This window comes from Mustela putorius, unplaced genomic scaffold (genome assembly GCF_011764305.1).
Source record: "Mustela putorius furo isolate JIRA1106 unplaced genomic scaffold, ASM1176430v1.1 tig00003853_pilon_pilon_pilon, whole genome shotgun sequence".
NCBI lineage: Eukaryota > Metazoa > Chordata > Mammalia > Carnivora > Mustelidae > Mustela > Mustela putorius.
This window is the reverse complement of record NW_025422005.1, coordinates 8,335,882-8,356,917: the sequence shown is the minus strand read 5'-3', so window position 1 is coordinate 8,356,917 and position 21,036 is coordinate 8,335,882. Positions and strand designations below refer to the sequence as shown.

General features: G+C 55.0%; 1 protein-coding gene across 4 annotated transcripts in view; it reads right to left on the bottom strand.

The window, feature by feature from the left end:
- Positions 1-162: 162 nt before the first annotated feature.
- CLCN6 (chloride voltage-gated channel 6) overlaps positions 163-21,036 on the bottom strand; it is a 30,592-nt gene continuing 9,718 nt past the window's right edge. For 2 of the 4 annotated variants that reach the window (XM_013049000.2, XM_013049011.2), the window contains exons 6-23: positions 18,745-18,851; positions 18,057-18,183; positions 17,355-17,422; positions 16,087-16,145; positions 15,131-15,263; positions 14,409-14,522; positions 13,925-14,091; positions 13,250-13,376; positions 10,803-10,929; positions 10,358-10,511; positions 10,094-10,253; positions 9,893-9,999; positions 8,711-8,897; positions 7,711-7,868; positions 7,395-7,554; positions 5,535-5,642; positions 5,303-5,428; positions 163-3,098 (exon numbers count right to left, since the gene is read on the bottom strand). In XM_013049000.2, coding sequence (XP_012904454.1) covers positions 3,018-3,098; positions 5,303-5,428; positions 5,535-5,642; positions 7,395-7,554; positions 7,711-7,868; positions 8,711-8,897; positions 9,893-9,999; positions 10,094-10,253; positions 10,358-10,511; positions 10,803-10,929; positions 13,250-13,376; positions 13,925-14,091; positions 14,409-14,522; positions 15,131-15,263; positions 16,087-16,145; positions 17,355-17,422; positions 18,057-18,183; positions 18,745-18,851 — 2,270 coding nt within the window. In that variant the 3' untranslated portion in view covers positions 163-3,017. Of the gene's footprint in view, positions 3,099-5,302; positions 5,429-5,534; positions 5,643-7,394; positions 7,555-7,710; positions 7,869-8,710; positions 8,898-9,892; positions 10,000-10,093; positions 10,254-10,357; positions 10,512-10,802; positions 10,930-13,249; positions 13,377-13,924; positions 14,092-14,408; positions 14,523-15,130; positions 15,264-16,086; positions 16,146-17,354; positions 17,423-18,056; positions 18,184-18,744; positions 18,852-21,036 lie in introns of those variants that run through there. The other 2 variants (XM_004741470.3, XR_001177265.2) reach the window with 2 other exon arrangements.

The window sequence follows — 21,036 nt, the reverse complement described above, 5'->3', positions numbered from 1 at the left end:
GGTAGCAGGTGGACCCCAGGGAATGAAGTTTTGCTGGCAAGGCTTTAGAAGGAGACCTCTGAGCCTGTCAGTCTACTCTCTGGCTTTGTGATGTTTACATTGTGGAAAGCGTAAAATGAAAATCACATACCACTCCACAAGCAGCCCCATGGAGACAAGAGGTTAAAGGAGACAGATGAAGACACTTTATTCTGACATGTTACGGTTACAGTGAGAACTTCCAAGTTCCAAAAGTTCAAATAAAAATAGAATTTTACAAATTAAAAAAATTACAATGTATGTACACAACAGAATTAGCTAGTATTACTGTCTAAACCAACAGTGCGAACAGAAAGGAAGCCTGCCACGGTCGGAAGCTGTGGGATAATACTGCACATCGACACTACAGGGCCCCGGACGGAGCTTCCGGCCTTTCCAGGGGCTTGCTTTCTTTCCTACGGCTGTGTCAGCACACAATTTTGCATCAGAAATGTCAAGCAAGCAGGCAAGCGTCCATCCCAGCCAGGAACCGTTTGTTAAACAAGGTCATGAGCAAATCCTTCCGGAGCGCCAAGGTCCCAGGGTCGGGAGGGACTCTGGCTCACTACCTCCCAGGCTCCTCAGCTGGGGAACGTGAAACACCTAGTGGGAGACGGGCAGGCACACGGAACACCGGCCTCCCGGCCCGAGCCCCCTGCGGCTGTGCGTACCCCACCGCCAGGGGGCGACGGGGCTGGTAATAGGTGAGACATGGACAACGTGGGTTTCTAACTATCGAAGGAGTGAGGCTTCCAGTTATTTGTTACAAGTGGGGCAGTGGTTCTCTTTGGGCTAATCCGGTAAGGGCAGATGCCCACGGACGACAAGAAGCAACGTGCCTTTCCAGACGGGCCCGAGTTTGGGACCTCGTGGCCGTGCAGTCAGCTCATGCGGAGGGAGGCGTGTGCGTTCTGCCAGTCACCTCTGGGCTAGTCTAGTGGGGATGAAGTGTCTGGGGACCGGAAGTGCAGGGGCGGTAAATTCCAACAACATTCACCCAGGGCAGCCTCGAGGCAGACAGCTGGTGACCCCAGAGCCCTGGAGGCCAGACATTCCCCACCCCCCGCAGGACCTTAGTCCTGCCAGTTTCACTGAGGTAGGGGAGAGGGGATTCGGTTTCTGTGACAGGCGGTTCTGACTTCTCCTGACTTGGGTTTCCCTCTGGATAAAAGGAACGAGTACCGTACCGCGGCCTCGCCCTGGGTGCGGCCTTAAAATGAACAGGCGGCGGGCTGAACGCGATCACATTCAGAAGCGCTTGCCTTTTTGGTCCTTGTGATTTCCCCAACTACTTACTGGGGGCCCCCATCCACATTTCACAGGTCGAATGCATCCAAGGAAGCTGAAACATTTAGAAGTCAAAGTATTTTTGGTCAAAGAGATAAGAAAATGGGGAGGATGGGCTGGGGGAGGAGGGGGAGCCAGGTGGAAAGATCCTGAAGCAGCCACCTCACTTAGCGGAGCAGAGGGGGCTGAGCACAAGACCTGGGCCGGCCACAGCGAGACGGGCGCCCGCTCGCAGACTGCACGGTAGTCTTGGCAATGGAGGTCGGCCCGAGGCAGAGGGCGAAGAGGACAGCGCTGTCCAGGGCAGGCGCCCATGTTGTCGGGAACTGCCACAGCTGACCAAAAAACCCGACGCAAACTTAAATGCAAATAAACGCCATCCTGAGTCCCAAAGCACATCTGCCACCGGGCGGCCGACCCCAGGCCTAGGGTGTGGACGCAAATCAGAGGGCCGGCCCAGAGGCTGAGAGGAAAGTAAGTGCAAAATAGCCGAAACGAAGTGCTCGCTCTGGGGGCCCCCAGCCTGGAGAGACAAAGAGGCTCCGTTTCCAGGGTTTGTGCTCGGGCCTTGGGGCACGTGCGGGTGGGGGTCCCTCCCAGCCCTGTCCCCTGGCAGCACAGTTTCCATGGCTGGGCCCGAGTGGGCTGGGGATGGCTAGTGGCGGGGGTCAGACAGGTGTGCGACGGGCACACGCCCTCCTCCTGGAATAAGCCATCTGCTCTGTCCTAATCTGGCTTCTAGGCCGTATCATGTTCCTGTAGTGCTCAGTGGCCCAGGACTGGCTTCTGCCCGTCTCAGATGTAACAGTATCATTCCCCAGAGTCGGGTCACGCAATATCACAGGGTGCCCTTTTATCTAATGGGGCGGGGGGGGGGGGGTGAGACACCTGGGCCGTGGCTGCATCTCCAGGAAGACGCGGAAGAACTCATGGGAAGTCAGTAACTCGGTGCAGAGGGGAGGGACAAGGGGATGGGCCACGGGAATTGCTAAAAACTGGGGCGGCTCTAAGCTGGACCGTCCCATCAGACTTCTTCAGGGACAGTCCATGGGACTTGTGCTTCTGGAGGGCGGCGCTTCTGAGGAGGCAAGCCCAGAGCAGCAGCTCCCCCGGAAGCCGTGTTTCCCTTCAAATAAACTGGGCACCTGTCAAGAGTCCCAATGCAGGAAGGCCCCCGCGACACATGCGTTATCTTAGTGGCTCAGTCTCTAAATTTGGTAATTCCCTTAATTTTGCAACTGGCTTTCACCCCAGCACTTGCCTTGGCCAAAGCCCCTCCTGTTACAGTTTAAGGCAACACCTGGGTTCCCTAGGAAAGCAGCAGCAGAGGGCAGGAAAACTGCTCTGGGCATCACTCCCCCGTGGCTGAGGCCTGATGCCCCCTCTGGTCCTGGCACGCGTCGGGTGGAGGGGCCTGGGGCCGGGGCCCAGGCTGGACGGCAAGAGAGCAGGGAACAGGGAACAGGAAGATACTTGCTGAGAAGATCAGACAGGCCCAGGCTCTCAAGGTCCAACATACCATCCCCAGGACCGCTGACCGCCAAAGTGTTCGATGATCGCAGGCTTTCCGAGTGAGTGGGTGAGTGGGAATCTTCAGTGTCCTGAACAGCCCCAGCCAGCTGTGGCGGCGAAGCATGAGCGAGCCGCCCCCTCCCCGGGGCAGCCCCAGGACAGGGCGGGCTGGCATGTGGCGGCGAGGCCACACCGGGCTGTCAGATGGTCTGGTAATGCTGCCGCAGCCGGGCCTGCAGGAATTCGTAGGTCAGGTTGTGTCGAGTGATGATCCCAACGATCTAGGACAAGGAGGAAAAGACCCCCGTCACTGCAGAGCAAACCTGCTGGGGCAGGAACGGAAGCAGACACGGCCGACCCGGCGCATCACCGTAAGCAGGGGCAACAGAGGCCAGGCCTGCAGAGTGCTGGGACAGACATGACAAGCCGGTCACGTTGTGTACTTCGAGAATCTCCAGTTTCCAGGTGACGGGAGATCGACAGGTTAACTAGGGCTCGTCACCTGGAGGCTAATGGGACAAATTCAGCTCCGAGAGAAGTTTTAGTTGGGCCAGCTAAACTCTGAGTTTTCAACAGAACACACGCTCACTAGCCTTCTCGGTTCCCACCACCTGCCGCTGGCTATAAGCACATATGCAAGGGACACAGACCGATGCAGGCTCCCGAGCGGCCGAGGCCCCGCGACCCCGCTGCAGCTCATAAATACCAGGTCTCAGCACCACCTGGGTCCTTGTGATGCGTGACTTCTAACAGTACACATGTACTTGGTCTTCACCCCGGCTCCTGGCGTAAAGCTCTAAAAGCTTGGAATTAAGTGATAAGAATAAGGAGGAAGGAGGAAGGACGTCCTTTACCGTTCATAACTAGCCCCTTTTAGCTCTACCTGAGCTTATGTGCATGACAAAAAAATTGTGAGAAAGGCCCTAAGGATGCAGCCCCCATCCCGCAGCCCCCATCTGTGGGCGGGGAAGGGCCGGAGGCTGACTCAGTCAGCATGGCCATGATGTGACCGATCACGTGTATGTGCACGGCAAAGCCCCCGATGACGTTCCTCAACTACGGGGTATGGGGAGCCCCACGCTGGCGAACACGGACGGTGCCAGGAGGGTGGGGTGCCGGAGGGGGCGGGGAAGCCTGGCGCCCCTCCTCCACACCTGCCCCCGCACCTCCGCCATCCGGCCGTTCCTGGATCACATCCTTTTGTGGTTCCCCATCATCTGGTAAGTAAACTGATTGCCTGAGTTCTAGGAGCACAGGGTCATGGGAATCCCCAAAGTACAACCACCTGGCCAGAAACCCAGGGGACAAGCTGGACTGTTGACTGGCATCTGAAGTGGCAGGGTGGGGGCTGGCAGTCGTGTGGGGCTGAGCCCTTAGTGTGCGGGGCCTGATGCCATCTCCAGGCAGATGGGGTCAAAGGGAGGAAGGCTGCGGGATGTCTCGCCGGCGGGCGGGCAAACAGAGCTCTTCAAGGCTGCAGCCGCCACCACTCACGTCTCGCTGACGAAAGGAAGCGTGTTAGAACCGCCCTGCTGTTTCAAGGAATAGTCCGACCCACGGCAACCAAGCCCACAGAAGAGCAGGCCGGGCAGGGCCAGCGTTCTGCCCGAGGACCCCACCCACAGAGCTCTCATGCCCTGGAGGACAACTTGGTGACAGACATCAAAAGCCTCAAGAGGGTGATCGGCAGTGACGTTTAACTACGCGGCCCCCAGCAGGGGAGGGTTGGATAAGCAACTGGACAGCCGGCCACGGGGATGCAGTCGAGCCCACGGAAACACTGTAAGTGAGTGTTTCCTGCCACAGAAAGGTCTGAGCCACCAGGGCATTAAACAGTACAGGCAGTGGTGACGCGCTAAGACGGCACGTAAATCTCTACTTGTAGGTGCAGAGGGAAAAAGACAAAGGAGCTACGTTGGGAAGACAGAGTAGCTACCTCTGTAGAAATAAGGGGTTGGTACTCATTTGTTTGTATTTTGCTTTTCTATTTTTTAAATAACCAAACAATAACTGTGTACCAAAAAAAAACAACTGAGTTCGGAAAAAAAAGGGAAAGTCTGCAGCACGGATTACTAATTGTAGGCAGTTGGATCTTCTAAAAGACTCTAAGCATTTTTTTTTTATACTTTCTAAGCATTTTGCTTGAAATTCTCTTATTTAATGTCATAAATCCCCAGAACAGGTGGGGAATGGCCCCTTGCTCCAGGAGGCGCAGGCCTGATGGAGGGTAAAGAAGAGGAACCTTGGGGACGACTGGCCTATGCGCTACTGCAGCAGCCGTGACCCTGGCGACACCTGCCGGCCGAGGGGAACAGTGTGCTTCAGAAACACGCAGGAAGCAGAGGTACAGGTCCTCCAAAGGCTACAAAAGAGCTTTTAGGCCGAGAAACCCTGCTGGTTGGGAAGCCTGACTCGCATACAGCAGGGACAGGGTTCCTTCTGGAAGGCAGGTGTGGCTGTGGGCACAGCCGGAAGCTGGACTCACCTCTCCCACAGCATTCACCACAGGCAGGTGCCGCAGGCCCATCGTTCTAAACAGGTTGAAGACTTGGGAGACGTGGGTGTTAGGTGAAACGGTGAAGGGCGAGGGGTTCATGTATGGGGTGACATCCTGCAGAGAAGACCACACAAGTCACCTGCGGCCGCCGGCGCCCTAGCCAGGATGAGGCGTGAACATGCGGAGGAGAACCCCGCCCCAGAGGCACAGCCCTGCTCACCACAATCATGCGCGGGTTCAGCAGCGTCAGGTCCAGGTCGTGGATGTCGGGGTACCGCGGGTAGTCCTCAGCCATCTCGGCGTAGGAAAGGCGCGGCTGGCTGGCGCTCTGCGATCCCAACAGAGACAGGTCCTTGCACCCAGGACGGCCACCGGCAGGGGCGCACTTACAGCCCCTCCCCCTCTACGTCCACACCGCTGGCTATGGTGTCACCTGGCGCGAGGCGGTGCGGAACCGGGGACTCTGCCGTGAGAAGCCCTGGTCTGGAGCCAGTTCCCAGTGGGGCCTCGCTGGGCCCTGCTCAGGGAGTCCCCTCATCTCTCTCTGACTCGGCTTCTCCTGGTCCGTAAAACGGACCTGGCTCGTCCTGGAGCCTAAGTGGGAGAAGAACTAATAGGTCTTAGGTTGACGTGTGTCCCTCAAAAGATGTGTGTTGAGTCCTAACCCCTGCTACCTGTGCCCATGGCCGCATGGGAAACAGCGGCTCTGCAGATGCGAGTAAGTTCGGATGAGGTCAGACGGCCCTAGGTTGGGCCCTAGGACCAACGACCGGTGTCCTTTTAAGAAGAGAAGAGGACACAGAGCGAGAAGACCACGTGACAACAGAGGCAGACTGGAGGGACCTGTCTAAGATCAAGCAGGGCCCGGGACGGCCGGCAGCCTCCACAGACGAGCAAGGCAGGGAGCCATCCTGCCCTGGGGCCTCCGGAGATCAAGGCCCTGCTGACTTGCGCACTTGGTAGTAAGACCCTGAGGACTGTGAAAAGAAAAGGTTTCTGTCCTTTGCAGCCTCTGGGTTTGTGGCAATTCATCGGACAAAGCAGCTTTGTCACGGCCCTGCATCCCGAGTCTTCTGGATTTCCCCTGCGCCCTCACTGGGCAGCTGGACGGCCACCCAGGAGCAAGAGCTGAGCCAGGAGAGTCCTTCGGGAAGGGAGGTCTCTGCACAACCTTTTCAGGTTCCTTCTAAAGGGGCTGAAGTGTGTGCGGATGGGTGGGTCTTCAGGTCACTACAGGGACCACTTTGAACAAAACACCCGCCCCCCCCTTCTCTCCGTAAGAACCAAATGGGAGGAGGAAAAAAAGGGAAAATTCCAAAAGAATTAATGGGAAGAACTTAAAAAAAAAAAAGCCTGTAAAAAAGTTCGTTTATACCAGAAATCAAAGTGTACAAACTGTACTAGAAGTCTATAGGTGGGAAGCTGGGTGGCTCCGTCGGTGAAGCGTCTGTCTTCGGCTCAGGTCATAATCTCAGGGTCCTGGGATCGAGTTCCGCACTGGGCTCCTTGCTCAGTGGGGAGCCTGCCTCCCACCCCTCTCTGCCTGGTGCTCCCCCTGCATGTGCTCTCTCTCTCTGACAAATAAATAAAATCTTAAAAAAATAAAAATAAAAACTTAAGAAAGAAAAAAGTCTAAAGGCTTGGGGCGCCTGGGTGGCTCAGCGGGTTAGGCATCTGCATTCGGCTCAGGCCATGATGCGGGGGTCCTGGGATCGAGCCCTTTCCGGCTCTATGAGCTCCATGGGGAGCCTGCTTCAACCTCTCCCTCTGCCCCTTCTCTCTCTCACAGATAAATAAAATCTTAAAAAAAAAAAAGTCTCCAAGCCAAAAGGACACTTGACAAGCAAGTGCACAGACTAAGGGGAGTGTGACTGGGGGCGTCCCCCCCCCACGGTAGAGTCCCCCGGGAGGCACCGAGCACAGCAGGGGGCTGTGGGGCTGCACACGCTGCAGCACAGCCAGCCGCCAGCACTGGGCTCCCCAAGTACTAGCTCTCGGCCCCCCCCCCCCGAGGCACTGGGGCTGTGCTCGCCCCACCCTCGTGCCTTCCCGAATCCCGGCACAGAGCAGAGAGACTCACTGATTGGCTTTCCGAGTAGCAAACGCCTCGGACGAGCAGGGTGACGAGCTGCGCCCGCAGGATCAGGCCGTGGAAGGTCAGAGGGCGGAAGCGCTCCTCCATGGTCCAGTCTTCGCTCGGGGACTGGTCAGGGTATAGGTTGGGGTAGGGAGTGTATCTGCTACGTAGAGACCAGACGCTGCCTAGCACACCCGCAGCAGGACTGCTTCTCGCTCCCCACCCCCCACTGCCCCAAGAGACTCCCCGAGTCCGGAAGCTCAGGGCCCTCGGGGAGCCGCGGGGGGGCGGGGCGCACAGGGGCGGGGTGCGCCCTCACCTCCGCTCCAGCATCTGCTGCAGGAGGTCCTCCTTCTGCGCAGGCTCCTCGGAGGGGAGGTGCTCGTCACACACGTTCCGCAGCTCACTCGACGGGTAGGACTTCATGGACTGGCTCCGCCGGCGCTGCTCGCCGGCCCGGGTCAGGGTGCTGGATGTCTGGGCGTAGGGAGGGGTGACAGCGACAGGAGTTTCTACGAGGCAGGCCGCAGATGGCTGGCCACGGGCACACACCCACAGCATCCACGTGGCTCAAGGATGCGGGCGGCAGTGCAGTGGAGCGCTACCGACGTAGGAAGGGCAGGGCATCTTCACGGTGGCTCAGGGCACAAGGGCTGCTCTCTGGACCTCAGGGCCTGTAGACCCCGCAGGTTCTGCCTGCCCAGCTTCCCTACTCCTTGGGGATGGGGACAGCCCCTCACTCTCCAGGGGCAGCCGCTCTCCTATGCCACGGCATGGAGGGATTGAAAACGCAGGTGCCCTGGCCCCCGGAGCCACAGGGGCTCACAGCCTGACTGAGGGACTCTGCCCGCACCTGGATTTCAACTCAGGAGTCAGAGCTAGCGCCCCCGCCTCCCAACACCCCAGGGTGACTGCGAGCCGCCTGCACACCCGGCGGGCCACCTCTGATCCTCCAGCTCTCCTGTCAGTCCTGCAGCTTCCGGCCGATTTCTTTTCCTGTCTTAAGTAGGCCAAAGTCCACTTCTGTCCCAGGCAACCCTAGAAACCTCCTGATACCACTTACACGCCATAAGAAATGGTGATTAGAACAAAAAATCCATCTGCGCGTTTGCTGGGGCGAGACAGGACATATGTCCTGACGGTCTAACGACGTCCACACTCGCTACCATGTCTACACTCCCTGCCGCACAGAACAAAGAAGCGGATTCTCCCTGAGAGTCCACCAGTGCCCCCATCTGTGGGGTGTGGCAGGCGCCAGGTCAGCGCGTGCGTCAAAGAGCGGCTTATTTCTCGCCCACCATTCCTCTCAGGTGCTGTACCTTGAACTTGATGTTGTTACTGATGAGCTGGTTGCCCTTCATGAACTCCTTCTCGTTGCCGCGGTTCTCCGTGACCACCGGGAAGGCGTGGTGGACCGTGGTGCGCAGGATGCTGACCAGAGACTGGATGCGGGTGTGCGGGTACACGTAGGTCAGGTTGGGCTCCATGATGTCACTGGCTCTCAGCCTGGGGGACGGAGGGAAGCCGTCCCGCCTCACGAGAGAGCCCGTGGTATCCCAGGAGCGAGCCCCAGCTCCCCTGGGTGGCCCAGACCACCGCACTCCCTCTTCTGAGCCAGCTCAAATGGTTCTTTGAACACACGCATTCCTCTGCACTTCTAGCTTGTGCCAACGCCCTTCCCTGCTCTGCCAAACTGGTGGGCCTTTCCTCAGCTTGATACGAGATGTCCCCTCACCACAACCCCCATCGACCTGCCCGGTGATTAGCCACCATCTCCTGAGCCCCCCATGGCACGTTCCTCATATGATCACCGAACTGCTAATGATACTCCTAGTATTAAGAGAAGAGTAAAGTCTGGGCTGCCCCTTTAAACCAGGTGGCAACCACAGGCCTCAGGTCAAACCTGGCCTCTCCCGCTCATTTACGTGTCGCGTGTCGCCTCCGGCTCCATCGCGCTGCAGCGACCGAGCGGAGGAAGTGATATGGTGGCCAGGTGGTCCAGAAAGCTACAAATCTTCACCATCCGCCCCTTACAGAAGTTTGCTGATCCCTCTGTTGGACCACGAGGGCCCTGTGGGGTCCCCCCATACAGGAGCCCCAAACCATTTGTGGGCTGATGGATAAGCTGGCGGTTATGCCCAGAAAAATCCCTGATGACATGACGTTTCGTGGGGCATGTGTGACGCAGGCTGGCTCTCATTCATGGGGCTCAGCAGACCCCCGGCAGAAGCGTGCAGTCCGAACACCCCGACTGAGTCTCCTTTCAGATCCCTCCAGAAGGCCACAGGAGCCACACCCAACGATGCAGGAACCACACCAAACCCACCTCCATCCCCCAGGTCCCCGCCACACCCAGCCACTTCCTGTAGCTATCTACCGGCTCACCGGACCCCCACCCCAGCATCTTCCTCACCACTTCCCACCCCGATGCCCACAGCCCTCACAGCCCAAGATCATAAGCTCTGAAAGCAGAGCAGAAGAGAAGGAAAGCGCGGTCTCACTTGTCCATTTCCGCCGCCGCCTCCCGTTCCAGGAGTGGGACCCCTCGCAAGCCCACATGGATATCATAAATGCCCTTGCTGAAGAAGTCCCCTGTCCATTTGGCCACCTGAAACACAAAACAAAGACTCGAAAAGAAGCTGCTGGGGGGGGGGGTGCACTTGGCCCTGCCCTGGAGACAGGCCTGGAAGGGGAGCACTCACCATCAGAGTGACCATAATGGGGAGCCCGTAAGTAATCTCGTTGGTAGACTCGATAAGGATGACCGTGAGACTGATGGTCATGCGGACCACCCCGCCCAGGAAAGCTGCGGCACCGATCAGGGCGAAGGTCCCCGAGTAGATGTGGCCCAGGCCGATGTAGCTGGGCAAGAAAGAAGCCGAGACTGCGGCTTGGAATCACAAGGCTCGTACACTTGCGTCCGTCCACACCCGGGCATGCTCACACGCACACACGTGCACACTTACCTTTTAAGCACATTGGCAACTAAACGTCCAAAAGCAGCTCCACAAAGCAGGGAAGGCACAAAAAGGCCACTTGGAACCGAAATGCCGTAGGTCCAACACGCGAGCAGGAAATAGAGGGCGAAGAACAGGGCCAGAGTGACAGGGCTGAAAGTACCTGCGACGCAAGAACCCACGTGAGTCCACCACCAGACACCACCAAGGCCCACCGAGCTGCCCTGACCCCTTCCAGGTCCTTCCACACCCCACAGGTTCAGCTCCAACACTGGAGGCAGACACTCCGGCCTTGTCTGGGTTGCTAGTACAAAGGAAAAGTCCTAGTTTGCTCTGAACTGAGGGTAAGCCTGGCTGTGTCTATAGGCCAACAACAGGGGCAGAGGAATCATTATCTGTTCCCTGCAGAAAAAGATCAACCACCCCAAGAACGGGCAGGCTCACAGATACTCACTATCCTGGTGGAAAAGCTGAAGGATGGCAGACTCCTGGGGATTGAAGAAGAGTGTGGCCATGTCGTTGTAGGTCTCGTTGGGACAAAAGAAGGTTTTGATACTTGAGTTGACATCTTCTGATGTGACCTAAGATACAGGAATCAGAAAGTCAGTATGAGGTCTGTACGAAGTCAGAATACTGACCACGGCACTCAAAGTCTCAGAACGGGAGGTCTCCAGTGAGGTCGAGAAAGTGTGACTTGCAAACTTTACCCAGAAATGAAACAGGTGGCAAAGAATCAATCTCTAGCTAAAGCAGCCAACTGTGAAACTGTATTCTTTATGGTATGAGAATGAAAGAATTGGACAAGGGCTCTTGAGCTACGACAATGAAATTCACCACAGATCTGGCTCTGCTCCGTCTCGCAGTGCTCAATTTTCTAAGTGCCACTGCTGGAAGCTTGGCCCGAGAGACCCATGCAGGGTGAGATGCGGATGGGGACCAGCAGATGGAGACGCCACGAGAAGCAGGGCAGCGCCCCCTCCTGGAGGAACCTGGGAGAGAGGAGCAGCCAAAGGAGCAATGTGTGTGGCTCAGGAAAGAGGCAACCATGGAACGATCCACGACGCAGCATTTCACAGACTGTGTCCAGAGGAATCCCAGCCCTGAGGGCTCCCTGGAAAGAATCCTGCAGCCAAACGTGCTGAGATGCATCCTGGCCCTTGCTGGAGATCGGAGAACCAGCTGAAGGCAGAGCAGAGGCTCCAGCATCAGGTGGACTCGCCTCGGACTCGGCAACTGTGGGAGCGGCAGGTCATTCCAGGAAGCTTCGGCTGCCTCCCCTGTGACATGCAAGTAATGCTGACCTCATGGTGTGTAGCACTAGCTCAGATCACGGTCAAGACCTCATTGTGTGGGGTGCCTGGGTGGCCTAGTGTGTTGTGTCTGCTTTCAGCTCAGGTCATGATCTCGGGGTCCTGCGATCAAGGCCTGCATTGTTGGGCTCCCTGCTCGGAGGGAGCCTGCTTCTCCCTCTCTCTCTGCTGCTGTCTCTCTCTCAAATAAATAAATGAATAAAATCTTAAAGAAAAAAAAAAAAGACCTTACTCTGTCTCCATTTTCTCCCCTATAAGATGGAGATTATAATACCAGCCTATGGCAGTGATTAAGGACTCAATGAAGTCATGTCCATGAGGTGCTTAGTGGCACAGAGGGCACACGACCTACATCCAAACACTTGTGACACAGACAGAACTGTAAGCCCCCTCTGCGGGCCTGTACTAGAGCAACTCACTCAATCCTGGCTAACCCATCAGACCACAGGATTCTTCTCCACTCGTCTGTGACTCATAGGTACCAATGTTCCGCAGGACATGTTTGGAAAACACCGCTCTGGTAAAGAACAAGGTAGCCTCAGGACCACCGAGTAGCAGGGGTTGCTGCATGACGATTTCTATAAAGAGCCACTTTGTAAGTACTTTCGATTTTGTACGCCACACAGTCTCTGTTGCACCTTCTTCTTTTTTTTTCTTAAAATACTTTTTAAAAACGTGAGAGCCATTCTTAGCTTGGGGGCTACAAAAACAAGCAGAAGCCGAAGGCCAATCTGGCCCGCGGGCGGCAGTCTGCCAAGCCCTGATCTAACCCACGCTGCCATTCGTGGACGTTTCTGGGGAAGCCAAAAGGAGTGGCCATCCAAGATGAGGCCCCCAATGAGGCTCTGAGGGGTATGAGTGGCTCCTCAGGGACAAGAGGACGACCGGCTACTTTGGGGACACCCCCAAGCCTCTACCCTAGAAGCCAGAACCATGCCTCTGGTTGACCACATGCAGCTCTAGGACCCACTGGCTTGGAGCTGACTGGCAGAGTGAGCTCCAATGCCTCCCTCGCTGCCTCTGCTCTTTCAGGGAAAGGTTCCAGAAAACACTATACTATATACTATATACTCCTAAGAAGAGAGAAAGAGAAATGGAAAAAGAACGTAAGCCAGTAAATGACCTAAACCCAATAAGAGCGAGGAGATGCCAGAAGCGCCAGCTCGCCGGTCACCCTGAGGCAGACATTTGTTTCTCCCCGTCTTAAGGGTGATGCTCACAATTGTGAGGCTGGGGGCACCTGTCGGGGTTGAAGAGGTAGAAGAATCAACTGGGGCTCGTCGAAGAAGCGATGGTCTCTGCTTCCTGAGCTCGGCCCTAGTTAACTCTGTTCAACAGGAAAAGAGAGACAGAGAGAGTCCGCTCTGTGAGGGCTGTGAGTCTACGTAAGAGTGAAGAAGAGTGTCGCACACCCTCTCTTCTGGGAAAGGCTCCCACGGACTCCTCTCTCAGCCGTCTGACACTGCGTGGGGGGGGGGGGGGGGCAGGGCAGGCAACACGCAGCTATTAGCAATCCGCAGAGGTGGGTCACCCATTTCTGGATTCTCCCTCTCTGGGGTCTAGCACACGGGCAGCAGGTGCACAGGGTTACCTGGAGCTGGAATGAGTCATTACCGATTTGACTCGAAGCAGACATCTGTCGGCATTCCCCTAACACCATCGAGGCCAGAAACACCACCACGGTGGTTACCACGGACACCAGGAGGCTCTCCAAGACTCTAGAAAGCAAAGCACAGCTGTTACCATACAAGATAAAAAAGACACCCCAGCCTCAGGAACTAAAAACACAATCCTGTCGACTCCGACCCTCTTCTCCCCCAAGAGCCCACACACACAGCAGCCCCGAGCCAGTAGTCAGGACCCGTGCGGAACTGGTCAGCGACTCGCTCCGTTCTAGCAATGTGCAAGTCAACAGTGGGTGGCCAGGAACGTGGGCGGCTACCCCCACGGCATCTCTGAGGAACAAAACGGGCTTCCACTTTAGGTCCTGGGCCTTGACTCGCACTGACCCTTCTGACTTCGCCATGTGTCGTCGTGGCCGGGAGGCAAACAGCACCCCTGATATGAACGAGGCTCAGACAGTCTTTCAGCCCATCTGACAACTGGACGGGATCTACAACCCTCTCTCCATTTTTAGTCTTAGACATGAAATCAAAGCTGGTGTGGGAAGTAGAATCCGTGCCTACAAGTGCCTTCCTCGGGAGAGACGGCCTGGCCCACACGAAGCTCAGGGAGCCACGGCAAGCTGGGGGAGGCGAGCAGGTACCTGACGAGCTTAGGTTTCGGGTGCACGTTTCGCATACGGTATTTTGCAAGCCTCTTGTTCAGACAGTTGAATGTGGCTCCCAGGAGGCCCCCAATGACCCCCATCACGACGAAGAAACCCAAATCCATAGCTGTCCAGAGATGACATTTTTTATCAGAGTCAGAGCACTGAGAGAAGGGGAAGGGAGGGAGAGAGAAACCAGAGTGCCCGTGAGAACAGGAAGGGACAGACGCAGGGAAGCCGGAAACAAGCAGCGCGCCCACTTTCCATCTCCGCGAGTCATTACAGAGCCGGACGCCTGCGTACACCGAGCACGGAGCACGCACAGGAGACTCCTGGGGCAGAGAGACCCACTAGAAGCTCTGCCGACCCTTCCAACCACCGTGCTCTGCTACTTTACTTAGAAACAATTTTCAGGTTGTAAAGTAAAAACAAAAACAAAAATAAGAAACCCCCCCCAAAACTATGGAAGGATGAAACATACCTTAAACTCCCCAAAGTTCAGCAATCCGGGCAGCTGGAAGGAACCCCAACTTCCAAATTGGATCCCAGAACGGAAGAAGTTGAGGGTGAAGGTGGCAGACATGGAGCAGAAGAGCTGGGAGAGAGGCGACAGACAGGAGAGAACAGTCAGGAGGAACAGGACCGACCTTCTCCCAGGCGCAGCCTCAGAAACCCTCCCCGCCACCCAGAAACCCACACGCCCGGGTTGGACACAGAGCTCTGGTCGCCACTGCCCTGAGCCCTCCTCGGGTGCTAAGACTGCGAGACGGGCTGTGAGAAGTCCGTGTTAGCTTATTGCGAGAGTCTCTTCATTTAGAGCCTGTTGTGGACTAGACCTTGAGCCCCAAAAGGGAACAGTGACCACAGGAGGAGGAACGTACTAGTCTGAGGGAGGAGGCTAGGAGTGCTCAAGTCCAGATTCTGCCACTGTCTGTCCCCATCTCCCGTTTTCAGGCCAGATGGTTCATCAAGGGAAGACAATGGCCGTGTGATTTGCAGACGATAGGAAAAGTACAGAAAAGTCTATGGTTCAGAGATTGTGTGTCCACAGCAGAGGAATTTCTAATAAAGTCAGCCCTCCTGGTCTCATCCAAATGAAAGGGGACCGCACCGAGTCAGAGATGTCCACGTCAGTTCTAGCAGGCGGACTAGCAGGCGGACCGACTAAATCCAAGGAGCTGGGCTCACGGAAGTCCTTCTTACCACTTTCCACGTGAGCCCCTGGTTCCAGAAGGACGAGCCCTCTTCCAGACTGAACAGGGTACCCCCGACAGGGGCCCCGAATGCTGCAGCAACTCCAGCAGCCGCCCCGGCGGACACAAAGTCCCGCTTGTCTCTGTGGGGAGAACAGAGAAGTGATTTACCCAAAACAGTTCTCAGACCCCGAAGAGCAGGTGTTCCCTTCCTTGTCTCCCAACATCCTGTCTCGTGACCCACGAACGGTCAGGGCTTCCGGAGGCCAGGTGTCCGCTGAGGCAGACTCCCCAGCAAATATGCTTTCCCTAAGAGCGAAACGCCCGCCTTAGTAGGAGGGCTCCTGACATCGGGCCACTCTGAACGCGGGATCTCAGCCACTGGCTGAGGCGGCAGAGCCCAGACTTCCGTCAGTCCCTGCTGAGCCACACTCTGACCAGATCTTTCTCCCAGAAAGCCAGAGCAGCAGTGAAAACACCAGGAGCGGGTAACGGCGACCCGCAGGGAGCCCCACAGGAGACGGGGAAGGTGGATGACTCTGAACCTTGGCCTCGATTCCGAAGGCCGAGCGGGGTGCGCACGTCAGTGACCCACCCGGATCCCACAGGGCGAGAAAGTACCCAGAAGAGCACCTTCCAGCCCAGAAACGGGGCGGACCAAGTACATTATTTTGGAATATAAGATACATTCTTGATAATACCTCTGTGGACTTCCCTGGTCGTGTTTTCAATACCGGACCGCGTCTTCCTCATTGCCCGAGATGGTTCTAGGCCTCATGTCACAACAAAACAGAAGCCCCGAAGCCGGCCTGGCCCTCGTGCTTACTTTCAGAAGCATCCCAACCCCCCCATTCCGACAGGTGGGTTCCGCATGCAGCCTGCCCAGTAGGGCCGCCTGGGAGCCAGCTACGGAGACTGCAGTGGGCACTGAGTAGGCAGCAAACGAACTGGGTCGGGTTTCCATACCTGTCGCTCCGGAAGTAGGGGAAGTTAAATTGGATCTTCCGTAAGGACATGCTCTGAAACTAGACAGAGAGAAAACAAGATGAGGGTCGGCGGGGAGGGCGGGCGCAGGGGGACCACAGCTGCAGGAATCCCAGGCGCCAGAAAGTTCCCTGTGCTTGGGGACACCTTTGCAGATGTGTTGCAAGAAGGAAGAGGCCAGAACTGCGGTGCGGGGGAAGAAAGACGTTACTTCTGGAAGGAACTTCTTTTCCTGCCCCCCAGACTTCTAGGATCTTTGGAAGTCACGGTTCACGTCTGGTACACAGTCAGCAAGACAGAGAAAGGGGAACTGCTGAGTGGAGGGAGGAAGCGAAAGCTGCTGCGGAAGATGAAGCAGGCTCTGCTCAGGGCCACGCTCAGGACGGAAGGGGCGCAAAGAGCCGGCTTCCAGTGACCCCGGCGAGTGCTCACGCTGCTGCCCCGTCCTCTCCTGGCCTCCCTCCGCCTCTCAGCTCACCTCTGGGAGGCCAGTGCCTGAGGTAAAGGAGGGGAAGCAGTGACGAGAGAGACCAACAGACGGGCTCTGGACAAGAGTCTTCCCTCCTGTGCGGCGACAACCCACAGCCACGGTGAGTCCCTCCCCTCAGAGCCCGAGAGTGAACATCTCCAAGGTGCGGTTCAAAGAACAGAGACGTCCCGGCCTTGCCAGCTGGGGAGTCTGAGAAACCCTTAAGCAGGGGGCCTCTGGGGTCCCGAGCCAGCTGTAAGCCTCGGTTTCCTCAGTGGAGGATGGGAGAATGGGGACAAGCAACCCTGCGGGGGGTCGGAAGAAGAAAGCAGCTGGACACCAAGGCCGGCCCCGACAGCATGTCGGCAAACAGCAGTCTGGGGCGCCTACGAATGGCCTTACTATAGACCTGGGCCTGGAACCATCTCGGTCGGTGCTCCCAGCCCCTTGGGGTTTGGCCTCGCAGCAGTGATCCACGCCCGCCTGACGGGCCGGCGCTCAGCTCTGGCTGCGGGCGCACCCGCTGACTTCCATTTGAACAGACTTTCTCTACGTGCCATCGCTGCTCTGAGTACGCGGCAGGGCCTTGTTAAAACCCAGGGGTGCCAGCTGCCCCTCTCTGCTGGGTGATGGGACAGTTTCACACCCACCCAGACGGACATCAGCTTCCAAGGCCATGTTAGATGCTCGCAATGGATGTGTTGCGAACTCAACCACGGACATGGCCCTGCCCAGGGGCCCCCAGCTGAGGGCTGTGTCCTCGAAGCCCAGCAGCTCTCACCTGAGGGAGGCCGGCTCCCACCACGGCTCCGCTGTGGATCATGGGGCCTTCCTTCCCCACAAAGAGCCCTGGGAACAGGTGGAAAAGACGACCATCCGTCAGCACAGAAAGCTCTCTCGGTTAGGAGACCTCCGCTAGGCAGACCTTTCTCTCGACAACTGTACAGCAGAGGCGAGTATACGTGACTTTGTAAGAGCAAGAGTCAAATTCTCATCAAATCAGAAAAAATATTCCTTAATATGAGCAGTCAGAAAACTACAGCCTGCGGGCCAAACAGGCTCAATGCCTGTTTCTACAGCCAGGGCATGACGAATGGTCTTTACATTCTCACGCAGACCTATTTCCAACGGTTACACATGTAGAAGTCCCTACATCTTATCTCCCATTTTGCCTCTTGGCCCATCGGGCCTAAAACATTTGCTGTTTGGTTGTTTACACAAAAACCTTGCTGACCTTACTAAAAGCCAACTCCACAAACCAACTAACTGGTCTTTCCACTTCAAAACTAAATGTGTGTGAATCGGGTTATCTCTGACTGGTAACTTAAGGGCCTACATTTAACCCATCAACAAAGACTGCAGGGATCTGTTTGAGGGCAGGCCCTTCAAATCCAAATCTACTGCATTCACACACACACAGCACTTCTAGTCACCTTCCCCCCTCGGTACTCGGAAGGCTCGAAGTCAGAAAGACCCTCCTCACCTCCAGCCACACTGAACAGCACTCCAAAGACTTTGCAGAGCAGGGTCCGGAGACGGACAATTCCGGGCACCTTCACACCATTCAGATAGCATTTGATTTCAGGGATCCCGGAACCTGCTGCCACTGGCTGACGGGGAAGAGAAGGATGCCCGTGAACTCGAAATCCACCGGCGCTGGGGCTTACCTGCAACAACCCCGCCGACGAGGGGGAACCGACCTTCTTCCCGAGCAGTGTGAGCATCACCTGGTGGGCCTGTTAACACAGATGCTGGGCCCCGCCCTGGCTGCATCCTTGTCAAGTGCCGGGGCTTCCGCAGCCCCCGGGGGCCTTGGCATCTACCCTGGCACTCCACTTCCGGAGATTCAGATCTCATTCACTTGAGCTGGGTAGCAGCCATTTTTAAGGCTAGTTTTAAAGTATTTTAAAGTCACTTAGAGTCATTTTTAAAGTTGCCCAGGTGGTTCTAATGTGCTGCGGAGGCTGAGAACCCCCCTCCTAAGGGGGCTTTCCCTCTGTCATCTCACCAGAGGCGGAAACCTTTACTTTCACAAACAGCTCGAGGAGCGGGAGAGGCCACTTTGTAGGAATCTATATCCCAAGCCTAATTCAGTTTCCTGACATTCCAGAACGGGAGATGGAGGAATCCAAAACCTCATCAGCCAAAATGCAACACTCACACCGCCTCACCTCGATCAGGACAAGAATGCTTGCCAAGAAGACGAAGGTCAAGTTGAAACCCAAGAGCTCAAGGAGGGAAAGGGCGAGGCAGCCCTTCTGGCTACATTCCTCCACCGCTACAGAACCGGGGTTAAGGAACATATGCTCGCCGGTCAGGGGCATTTCTACCATCGTTGGCAGGAAATGGTGTAGCATCTCTTCTTTTAAAATATATTGGCTGCTTACAGCATTATCTTCTTGCTCTCCATATGTAAACTTAAAAGACATAAACAAAAACAAAAACTCTGTCTGAAGGGCACCTGGGTGGTTCAGTTGGGTAAGCATCAGTCACAACTCTTGATTTTGGCTCAGGTCACGATCTTGGGGTTCTGAGATCGAGCCCTGCATTGGCTCCATGTTCAGCGGCGAGTTTGCTTAAGAGTCTCTCTCTCTCCCCGTCCCCACCTCAAATAAATAAATAAATCCCCCCTCCGCACTAAATAAATCTTTTTTTTTTAAAAAAACTACTTTTTTTAAAAGATTTTATTTATTTATTTAACAGAGAAAGATCACAAGTAGGCAGAGAAGCAGGCAGAGAGAGAGGAGGAAGCAGGCTCCCTGCTGAGCAGAGCCAGATGCAGGGCTTGATCCCAAGACCCTGAGACCATGACCTCAGCCGAAGGCAGAGGCTTTATTTAACCCACTGAGCCACCCAGGCACCCCTCCACTAAATAAATCTTAAAAACAAAACAAAACAAAACAAAAAAAAAGAACAACAACAAAAAACCTGCCTTGAGAGATCTTCTACATCAGAAACCATTTTCTAAATTTATTTTTATTTTTATAAATATTTTATTTAAAAATAATCTCTACACACCCAACACAGGGCTTGAACTCACTATCCTGAGATCAAGACTTGGATGCTCCATTGGCTGAGCCCACCAGGTGCCAGGGAACTATTCTTAAATTATGAAATACGGATGTGGGGAACACAAAGGCAAAAGAAATGTAGAAAAAATTAAATCCCCTTAAAACTCGGCTCGGCAAACACTTGAGACAGGCAGCGTGACCTTCCTCAGGCCACTCGACTGCACCCATGTTTATGCTTTGCTAGAGGCAAAAGGCAACCTTAGCTGGATGGTAGCCTCATCTCCAGAATCCAGTAAGTCCTAAGTGGTCTTTAACAAATGAAAATCCCTTTGGAAACTTCCTTTATCTCTACTGGTCCTCCCCAAGATGCAGGTGAGCGATCATCCTCGAAGCACAGGGCCCACTGATGGCCATCCGAAGGGTGTCAGGACTAAGGCTTCACTGGGCAGTACTAAATCACCGTATCTTAACAGCAGCTAGCCCCTCAATGTCCTGCAAACCTTGCTTCCCCAATTCCTTAAAGACCTAACACTATTGCTAACCCCTCCCAATTTAAAAGTATATAATCAGTCACTGCTCGCCATCCTGGTACAGCTCTTTCTGCCCACAGGCCTTATCCCCGTGTGCTTTAATAAAACCACCTCTTTTGTACCAAAAACTTCTCAAGAATCCTTTCTCACCATTTGCTCCTGGACCCCAACACTTCAAATCAACACTTGAAATGTCACAAAAAACAACAACAGCCTCCCCTCCACATCCGTCACATTGGCACATCTTGGTGTCAGGCCATATTTGCTCCAGGTTTTAAAAATTAAAATGTTAGATACCATTAAAAAAAAAAAAATCCAGTTTCCTTCTCTCTCTCCCCTGGGAAAAACCACTAACCTGAAATTATTGTGTGTCATTTTTTTTTTAAACTTTATTTTTATGTAATCTCTATACCCAAAGTGGGGCTTGAATCCACAACCCAGAAATCAAGAGTGCAGGCTCGACCAGCTGAGCCAGCCAGGCCCTCCATTCCCTGTGTATCTTTAGATGCAGCCATTTGTTGTATGGGCTTCTAAAATGAAAATAATGGGATGGGCGCCTGGGTGGCTCACCGCTTTATCTGCATCGATCGGGCTCTCTGCTCAGCAGGGAGCCTGCTTCCTCCTCTCTCTCTGCCTGCCTCTCTGCCTACTTGTGATCTCTGTCTGTCAAATAAATAAATAAAATCTTAAAAAAAAAAAAATTAAAAAAAAAAATAAAATGAAAATAATGGGATTGCACTTTATGCATATTCTACACTTCCCTTTCTTCTCTCCTTCAACACTGAGTTTTTGAAAATTCGCCATGTTGATAAACACAGCTCTGGTCCATTCATTTTAACTTCTGCATAAAATGATACCATATGAACACATAATTTTTCTGTTCTCCCATTTGGTGTGATTTCACCTTCCTGCAATCACAGAG